At 35.8% G+C, this 10,197-nt stretch overlaps 1 protein-coding gene across 1 annotated transcript; it reads right to left on the bottom strand.

Moving 5' to 3' along the window:
* Positions 1 to 7,203: 7,203 nt before the first annotated feature.
* On the bottom strand, positions 7,204 to 9,767 carry LOC131159570 (homeobox-leucine zipper protein ATHB-6-like). Its single transcript, XM_058114588.1, has 3 exons — positions 9,021 to 9,767; positions 8,319 to 8,695; positions 7,204 to 8,203 (listed from the first exon to the last, which is right to left on the bottom strand). The coding sequence occupies exons 1-3, from the start codon at positions 9,079 to 9,081 to the stop codon at positions 7,649 to 7,651; spliced, it is 993 nt and encodes a 330-aa protein (XP_057970571.1). The 5' UTR covers positions 9,082 to 9,767; the 3' UTR covers positions 7,204 to 7,648.
* Positions 9,768 to 10,197: the final 430 nt, after the last annotated feature.

Genomic DNA, 10,197 nt, shown 5'->3' with positions numbered 1-10,197 from the left:
AGAACTAGTATATTATTACTTAATTGAAATCCTTCCCGTCTTGGATCTAATGACCATAGGGTAACACTCATCCGAAGTAGAGTCTTATCCCATAATGAACCTAATTAGGATAAAAATTTCTCATAATTAGAGTTATCTCCTATCATAGACTAATCCAATTAGGTTAATATATTCGTTGGTAAGCTAAAAAATTTCTCATAATTAGAGCAATGGATGTATAAATTCATGCTATAAAGAAAAATTATACTTGGGAACTTACCACACCTCCTGGAGGAGTAAAATTCATTGGTGTCAAGTTGATTTCTAAGATGAAGTACAAGCTAAATGGGGAGGTGGATCACTACAAGGTGAGATTGGTAGTGAAGAAATATAAGCAGAAACCAGGTATTGATTATTTTGAGATTTTTGCATATGTTGCTCAACTTGATACTATTTGTATGATTATTTCATTGGCTGCACAAAAGTCATGGAAAATTTTCAAATGGATGTTAAATCTGCTTTTTTTGAATGGTTATTTGGAGTAAGAGGTTTTTGCTGATCAGCCTGAAGGTTATGTTAAAAAGTGTAAAGAAAACAAGGTTTATAAATTAAAAAGGGCATTGTATGTGTTAAAGCAAACTCCTAGAGCTTGGTATTCCTGGATTGATTTATATTTTTTCACATGGATTTTAGAGGTGTCCATATGAACACACTTTATATGTGATAATTAATTCCCTGGGTGTTGTGATCATAGTGCGTTTATATGTGGACGATTTGATTTTTATTAGAAAATGTTTTGAATTAATTTCAAGCTTCAGGAAGGCTATGATAAAAGATTTTGAAATGACTGATATGTGTTTAATGTCTTATTTTTTGGGCATTGAAATCGCTCTGACAGATAATGAGATTTTTATTTCTAAAAAAGAAAATATGTTGGTGACATTTAAAAAAAAAATCAAGATGGATAATTGCAAGCCAATATTGACTCCAATTGAAGAAAAATTGAAGTTAGGAAAATTGGGAGTGGTAACTGTGTGAATAGTAGATACTTTAAGTAGATTGTTCGTAGCGTGAGATATTTAACTGCAACTAGACTAAACATTGAGTTTAGTGTTGGCATGATTAGCAAGTTTATGGAGTTTTCTTATCAGTCTCACTTGCAGGTAGTAAAGTGTATCCTTCGTTACATTGAAGATATGAAGTTTGATGATATTTTTTATTCATGGACTAATTAATAGTTTGAATCTTGTTGGATACACACACAGAGATAGTGTTTGGACCGGAGATGGGGCAAAAACACGAAAGAGTAGTTCAGGTTATATGTTCTATTTTGATTTTGGAATTTTTTCTTGGTGATCTAAAAAGTAATAGGTTGTTGCTTTCTCTACCACAAAGGCAAAATATGTTACAGTGGTGAGAATTGCAACACATGTAGTTTGGTTGAGATGAATGTTTGATTTTTTGCAATATAGACAAGAAGAACCAACAAATACTTTTTGTAATAATCAGTCAACAATTACTTTATCTAAAAAAATCCCAGTTTTTCATGGAAGAAGCAAACACATTGATATCAAATTTCGCTACATGAGGGAGTTAGTGAAGAACAAAGAGATTGTTCTTGAATTTTGCAGATTTGAAGACCAGGTGGTAGATTTTCTCACGAAACCATTAAAGTCAGAATTATTATTAAGGCCGAAGAAGATGCTAGGCATGGTGTGTCCATGAATAAGCTTGGTTTAAGGGAGACAATGTCAGTCATAAACCAAACATAGAATTGATTTTATTTGTTAGCTTGATTTCTTATTGACTTATTCTAATTGAGTTATATGGGGCTACCCATATTGGATATGGCCCTAGGTTAAAACCTTATTGTATATATTGATATATTGCTACCGATAATTTGAATTAGGAGAATAAAAGGGTTACCGAGCTTGTATCTTTTCCTTAAGACTTTTTATTTTTAATTATTTTTTTCTTTGATCTTTGATTAAATAATATTCCATTGAGTTTTGTTTTTCTACCGGTATAAAACCATATTGGACTAAACAAGGACCACCATTTTGGATGTTTTATGGTGGGGCGGCCCGTGGGGGTGGGTCGGAGGGACGCGGTGATCCCTAGGAAGCGCAATGCATGGGGTGGGGTGGGCGGTCAAAGGCTGTGATGCTGATGCATGCATGCTCTCTCTCTCTCTCTCTCTCTCTCTCTCGTGCACGCACTTTGTTGGCACACGTCAAGAACAGTTCATCCTTTTGTCACCATGCACATCATGTACTGCGCATGCCGTGCTATTCCTACAGCTATATAAGGGTTTTCACGTAGAAGGGCTCCTCCTCCGTGGGTTCTCTGCTTTTGCTTTGGCTTTGAGCAACTTTGAGTGAAACAAGCTAAGGGATTTGTAGATCCCAACCCCAAGCAGCGGCGGCTGCCACCTCCCCAGCTCCCGTCGATCTCTCTCCTCTTCTCTTCTCTTCTCTTCTCCTCTCCTCTCTTCTCTCCATCATCACCACCTTCAAGTTGCAGCAGCTGCATGTGGTCCATCTGTACTCGTGTCCTCTTTACAATGCTCTCTGGCTAGCTTGTATAAATGTGCCCATGGAGTTAGCTTTGTCTTGTACCCATGTTAAGTCCTTGCTTTTAGGGGCATGCATGCCTTTACAGCTTTGATGATGGGGGAAGAAAACTTGGAAAATCCAACCAAAAGTACAACCAAATCAAATCAAATTGAAAAATTAGTTAACCATTTTTTCAGTTTGGAACTTTTTATTTTTTTTGGTTATCGATTCTGTTTTGATTTGATCCATTCAATAACCATAATTAATCGAATCAAACAGTTATATATATATATATATATATATATATATATATTATAAATATATTTAAAAAATACATATTAAATATTTTAAATTTATAGTGAATTTAAAATTTTAAATTATGCTTAACAGTTCAGTTTGGTTAATCAATGGATTTTAGTTCAAAAATCGATTAATCGAATTTCAATTGACTATTTTAAATAGTTTGATTTCAATTCACATTTTCTACCGAGCTGAAACTTCAGTTCGGTTAACGGTTTGAGGATAAATGCTCACCCTTAGTTGATCATTTGCAAATGTTTATACCCAGCCTGCCAATGGTTACCTAAAGGGTGACTGCTTTGAAATTAATACCCCAAATTTGTAATTTATTTTCCTAGGACATTTCCTTGAGGGAGAAATTGAAATCCCATGGATAAATATGCATAGAGCCAGTTAAATGCATCCTCACCTTAATTTTGAAAAAGATTTGTTGAGGTTGTGTTTGAGAGCACATTGTTTGGGTTTTTAGATTTGAATTTATATGAATTTAGAAAATCTTCGACACGATTTAATTAATTTGTAATGTGCTTTATTTAAATCTATACAAATTCAGATTTAAGACCTAAAATCCTAACTTCTAAAAAAAGGATTAGTATTTTATAATTGTACGTGATCAAGACACTCAATTTAAAGCCAAAAAGACAATAAAAGGAATTATTTTGTTTTTTAAAAGACACAAACTAATACTCTTGAGACTTCAAAATTTTCTTTAATTTTCTAGAGATTTGGAAAACAAAAGCGAGCTACTCTTAAGGTTTCAAAAATCTCGCAAATCTCACTTTAAATTTGGTAGAAAATACGCAGACCTCCTCCAGTATATATAAAGAGATAAGCTTCTATGGTGAAAATAGATAAGTGTCCCAAAAATAAAATATGAAGAGCGATTTGTGAAAATTTGAAACCCTAATTAGGGGGTTTTCATATCTTTTGAAACCTCGATCATTTCCATATGTAAACTCTGTTCGTATCTTTTGAAACCTTGATCATTTCCATATGTAAACCCTGCCAATGGTTCACTTATGGATGACCCTTTCGAAACTAATAACCCATGTTAATTTGTAATTTATTTTCATGGGAAATTTCTTGGGAAACAATGAAATTCCTCCTTTAATATGCATGGAGCTAATTGGGTCCTCCCCTAAGTTTTAGAAAGAACTGTAAAGGTTGTGTTTAGAAGCCCAATATTTGTTGAGCAATATCTAACACAATTTTAATACTTTGTTCAAATTTGTACAAATTTAAATCTAAAACATAAAGCCCAAGCTTCTAACTAGAAAGCAAGTAAATATATAGATCAATTTAACGCGAAAAGATGATTAAAGAATTATTCTATATTTAAAAGACACGAACTATTCTCAAGACTTCAAAAATTTCACCGTCTTTCCTTGAGATTTAGCAAAATGACACGAACTGCTCTTGAGGTATTAAAAGTCTCATGAATTGTCCTAGCCCCTCAAGGGGTCCCATCCGCATGACGTAAAGGAGGGGCCATGGGAGGGTGACTGCTTCCCGAAAGTCAACCCAAGTGCGAATAAGTCGTGACCGCATCTAGATTAACTCGGACGGCGAACCAGGGGGTAAGGCCACCATCCCATGGGTTTGGTGTCGCGTCGGGGGGTCCGATTGGGACTCGTTTATGGTCGGAGTTCCCATGATAAAAAAAAAAAAAAAAACTTTTGGTAAAGGGGCATAAGTGTCCTAAGAATAAAATCTGAAGAGAAATTGGTGATATTTTGAAATTTGGTCCTCATATATAAGGTTAGTGCTTTTTGACTCGGGTTTTTCCCCATAAGTATGTTTTTAGTCTCACTTCAATATTATAGATTTTGGAATACTAATATGTTCCCTAAGGATCATTCAAGCTGTAGAATAAATTAGGCCTTTTACGTATGTAAAGTGGAAAAGGTATTCATGCCCCAAACCCTTTTGAATTGGATCATCACTTTGACATTTAAATGAGATAAGATATAATTATACTTATGCTTTGTAGACTAATCCAAAACATATTAAGCAATGCATAACCCACTTTAATGCATAACCCACTTTTTGAAAACATATGTGTGTGAACGGCAAATTATTATGTCAATATCGTAAACAGTGAAACTACAAAGTAAAATTAGGTCATATACCGTTATATTCATCAGACAGTGCTTTACATGTACACTTTAACTAGCTGAAGGTAGGAAAAGCTGAATGAGAGAAATGAATAATAAAATCGGAAAGCATGCGTGTTGGTTTATTTTAGACAGATATTTAAATATAATTCCTTTAATTGCATAATTTTATAAATTTCTTAATTCTTTTCGCTACCGAATGTTGCTTATTTATTGTAGGCAATTATTTAGATATCATTCCTTTAATTATACTGTATAAGTTTCTAAATTTTCATAATCATTTTCATGGCCCCTCGCTAGGGTGTGCAATCGGTTGGTTCGGATAATTCGGTCAATTAACCGAATTTTTTCGGTTAACCCCACCCCATAATTGAACCAACCGAATTGAGTTCTTTGATTGAACCGTACTTGATCGAACCGAATTGTTGGGTAATTCGGTTAACCGAATTTAACCAAATAAAATTAAAATTAATTATAGAAAAAAAATATGAGTGTATAATTTGTATGCCAAAATGGGAATGGCCAAATGGGAAGGGAATCTAGGACCGGCCGAATGGAACATTGGAAGTTTGGAACCCTAGCCTAAAATTATATAATTTAATAATTTGTATTTAATTATTAATTAATTAAAGTTTAAGTAATTCGGTTAACCGAATTACATTTTCCCATAACTGAACCGAAAACCAAATGCCCGAATTTACCCAATTCTGAAATTGAGCCGTACCGAATTACAATTGTCATCTGGCTAGAATGTAAGTATTTCTTTTTAAAAAAATTAAAAAATAAAATTTATTTCCAAGACTTTTTTAACCAATTCCATTGGTATATTAAAAACAACTATTTTTTTTTTTTTAATTTTATTATCCAATGAGGCATGTGGACGTTGCATGCATGTTGATTGAAATCACATTTGTGTTATGTATGTATGTATGTATGTATGTATGTATGTGTGTGGAGAAATTCAAAATCTTATGAAACAAGTTTACTAAATTGACTTCTTCAATACATAATTTTAAAAAGAGATAGTGAAATTTAAACCGCAAGCCATTTTAGCGTACCGATCTTTTTGTGTTCTTGTGATTTTTTTTTTTGGGTGGGAATACGTGTTTCTGTACTTAATGACCAAAATATAAGGCTATGTGATAATGGGCCTTACTCTTTTTTATTTAAAATAATTTTTTAAATAAATTAAAATAAAAAGTAAAGTTATAAACACCGAACACCACGTAAAGGGTTGTATAGGGGTGAGCATAATTCGGTTGGTTCGGTTCAGTTTCAGAATGGGGTAAATTCAAATATTTGATTTTTGATTCGGTTATGGAGAAAATGTAATTCGGTTAATTGAATTACCTAAATTTTAATTAATTAATTAATAATTAAATATAATTTTAGGTTAGGGTTCCAAACTTCCAATGTTCCATTCGGCCGTTTCTAGATTCCCCTCCCATTTGGCCATTTTTGGTATACAAATTATACATTAAATTTTTTTTTCTATAATTAATTTTAATTTTATTCAACTAAATTCGGTTAACCAAATTACCCGATAATTCAGTTCAATCGGATACGATTCGATTAAAGAACTCAATTTGATCAATTCGATTAAGAGATAGGATTAATTAAAAAAATTTAATTAATTCGATTAATTGATGACCAAACCGACCTATTGCACACCTTAGAGTCATGTATAATTCTTCAATCTCGCTGTCAAAATTTACAAGAACTAGCATCTAAGAAAAGACAAAGTTGACATTTTACCTTTTTAAAATTTTATAAACAAAACAATAATTTTTCTAAAAATTTCAAAAATATCACATATCCTTACTTAAAGCTTAAAAATATCACTTAAAAATTTATTATTTTATAAAAATATAATAAAAAATTTATATTATTTTTGCAAATTTTTAAAAAAGGTCATAGAAATTTTTTTTTTTAATATTATCGTTTTATTAAAGCTAATGTTTTGAACTTAAAAATATTGGATTTTTTTTTTTTGATAAATGATTGAAAATCGACTTAAATTTATTTAACTAAAATTAGATATATATGAATTTATTCATACAAGTTTGAAATTCAAACAAAACAAAAAAACAAAAAACAAAATGCAAATACAAAATTACACCCCATCATCTTTCCTATTTCTATTTTTAATCATAACCAAAATCTTAGGTTTGATGAAATTGGGAAGAGGCAAAATAATAATAATAATAATAATAATAATAATAATAATAATAATAATAAAGGAAAGATGAAGGAAAGAAGGAAAAGGCATAGAAGCCATGGAAGGCAATGATTATTTCAGCTTAAGAGCATTACAGAAACTTCCTAAATGGGATTTGCAGTTCTTTTTCTACAGCAGATCCAGGAAGAGCCCCCAATTACGACCTAATCATTCCCGCACGGTTCAGAAAAACCCTCCCTAAACCCCCACCCGCCGGCGTCCATCATCTTCTCCGCCTGACCAGAACCCCCATCTCAGTCTCTCTCTCTCTCTCCTCTCTGATCTTCTGCCCAGCGCCAGCAACTCATTTTTGTACAATGGAGATCCACCCACCCATTCATCCATCCATCCATCCATCCAACGGAACTAATTACATAATTTACTATTTCATTTTACAAAATTCTTGGAGATTCAACAGTTCGATCGTCATGCTTGATCACTTTATTCTCTTCACTAATCTGGGTTTTTGTTTTCCCCCTCGGCTAGTTCCACTCGGAGCAGTACCACTGGAGCGTCGGAGGTTGTTCGTCCGAGAAGAAATCGCACGATTCCTCCACCCCGAAGAAGTTGTGCTCCTCCTTCACGAACTGCGGTTGGTATGCCTTCTGCGAGTTACCCAGATTCACCGCCCTCGAATCCGAGAACTGGAAGCAGTTCATCGACGACGACGACGGCGACGAGGAGCAGTTAAATCTGAGCGAAGACGATGTCGGGGACATCAAAATCTGGTGGTTCTGGAGAACCCCGGATGAAGAATTCGCCACATTCGAGCTGTTGTCCTCGTTCAAGATCGCGCTCGAATCGCTATCCGACGATCCATCCTTATTGAAATCCCCCAAAACAGAGACCTCTGCGCCATTCCCGCAGGCGAAGCTCTCGTAGTTCAAGTTCGTTTCCTCAGAGGCAGCCAGAGAATCAATGGGAGGTTTGCTCTGTTCAATGACTTTGTTCTCCGGTTCGCAGACAATTATCTCCTCTTTAATCGAGACAGTGCTCTCTGTGTTCTCCTCTTTCAGCTTCGATTTCAGCTCCCTTATCTGCAACATTTTTTTTAAAAAAAATTACTGAAAATGAACACACCCACAAGAATATTACTAAAATAATTCGTCGATTCTGTTGCTAACTTGCTATATCAGTTCATATATTTCGCACCTCTTTAAGCAGAGCTTCGTTGTCGTGTTGGAGGGACTCGTAACTATGCTTAAGAGAATCGTAATTGGCTTTCAGAAGGCCATAATCTCTCTCCAATTGCTTGGTTTTCCACCGCGCACGGCGGTTCTGAAACCAAACAGCCACCTGTCTGGGCTGCAACCCAAGCTCTTGCGCCAGCTTCACTTTTCTCTCCGGTTCGAGCTTGTTCTCGATCTCGAAGTTCTTCTCCAAGGCCTTCACCTGATCCGCGCTTAATCGCCTTTTCTTCTCGGCGACGTGGCCGGATTCCTCCACGCAACCTTCTTCGTCGAGGCCGTCCATCAACATAGACTGGAATTCTCTCCCGTAGACATGGGCAGATCTCGGACTGCGTTCATCTAAATTCATTAAAATAAAAAAAAAGGAACAGAGATGGAATTAATGGCGATCCAACATGATGATTGTCTGCAAAAAAAACTGAAAGCTGAAGGCACAGAAAGCTGTAAAATAGGACAAAACAGAGAGCTTTGATTTAACAGATGCACTCATCAAAGTGCTAAAAAATTTTGGAAGGGGATTGAGCGATCACGAGAAATGTTAAGTTGGCAACAAAAACATGATCATATGAGCATGTCTGTATGTTAGAAATAAGCAAACAAAAAGAAAAACTAAAAACAAAATCAACGATGAAAAAGAAAGCGCCATGAATGTTAATTTTAAAACCTGTTGTTGGGCAGATGGACATCAAAGCACCCAAGGAATCTGAGCTGCCGAGTCTCTTCATGACTGAGGCAAAAGAAGTACTGTAGAGTGAGAGTAGACAGATCTTATCAGAGATCAGAGTCAGACCCTTTTCCTTCTTTTAGATTTTAAGCTTTGTTATGTGGGCAGTGGGTCGATTTGTTTCAGGAAGTGGTGTTTAGGGAGGGGAAAAAGGTGATAATTTTTCACTTGAAATGAGTTATAGAAACAGAACTCCCATGGCTCAAACCAGCCCAGCTTGTACTGTTCTGTATACAAATTGAGCTTCTACAGAACCTGTAGCATCTCCCTGCTTCCCCATCTTTCTCTTTCTTCATTACTTCCTCTCCCTCCGAACCCATCAAGAAGAAGAAGAAGACGACGCAAAAAAATTAGCTTACCCACTGGAAAAACCCAACAAGCAAGCTTGCTTTAAATCAGAAAAAAAAAAAAAAAAAAAAACCCAAACCCACGAGAAATCTCCCTCTCTCTCTCTCTCTCTCTCTCTCTCTCTCTCTCTGTTCGATGTTTCTCTCTCTACATCATTACTCAATCAATTTAACAGCTATAATTGAAGAAAAAAATGGCAAGCAACTGTTCATCTGCGAAGGGAAGTGGGGAATTGGGAGTGGGAGAGAGTGTGAAACAGAGAAGAGGAAAAGGAAGAGAGAGATTGGAAGAAAACAGCAAACCAGTTCACAGCCCAGTTCGCCTCTCGTCTCTTTAAATAAAAACTAACTGGATGGGTCAGAAACGGGGGTTAGAATCTGACTGGGGTTAGGTAACACTGCACTGCAGTTCCTGCAAATGAAATTTGAAATGAACGCCAAATGCGAGCCAAATGCGGTTTTCGGCCACCGGCAATTGCCGGTGGACCCCCCGGTTTTCGACCGTTTTGTGACAGATATTTTTGGGGGAGAGACTTGAGATACGTGCGTTGGCTGTGAATTGTGTGATAAGTGGGGGAAGGGAGGAGCGGTCGGCTTGGCTTCTCGCGGCTCCCCGCCATCTTAGCTGGCCATGATTTGGCTGGCGTCAGCGCATCTCCCACGTCACCATGCCCTGGTCGGTGCGATTTAATCGCGACTCATGAAAGGGCGTTTTAAGGTCCACACTGGTCTAAATGAGAAACCAAAAGTAAGCATAATTTGGCTAAAAT

This window comes from Malania oleifera, chromosome 7 (assembly GCF_029873635.1).
Source record: "Malania oleifera isolate guangnan ecotype guangnan chromosome 7, ASM2987363v1, whole genome shotgun sequence".
NCBI classification, from domain to species: Eukaryota; Viridiplantae; Streptophyta; class Magnoliopsida; order Santalales; family Ximeniaceae; genus Malania; species Malania oleifera.
The sequence above is the reverse complement of the archived record's forward strand: the minus strand, read 5'-3'. Positions and strand labels throughout refer to the sequence as shown.

Excerpts from the sequence above, each read along its gene's own strand:
- LOC131159570 (XM_058114588.1), bottom strand. The coding sequence starts at position 9,081 with ATGAAGAGACTCGGCAGCTCAGATTCCTTGGGTGCTTTGATGTCCATC. Across the intron at positions 8,696-9,020 it reads GTCCATCTGCCCAACAACAG|ATGAACGCAGTCCGAGATCT; the intron begins GTTTTAAAATTA and ends TAATGAATTTAG. Across the intron at positions 8,204-8,318 it reads ACGAAGCTCTGCTTAAAGAG|ATAAGGGAGCTGAAATCGAA; the intron begins GTGCGAAATATA and ends AAAATGTTGCAG.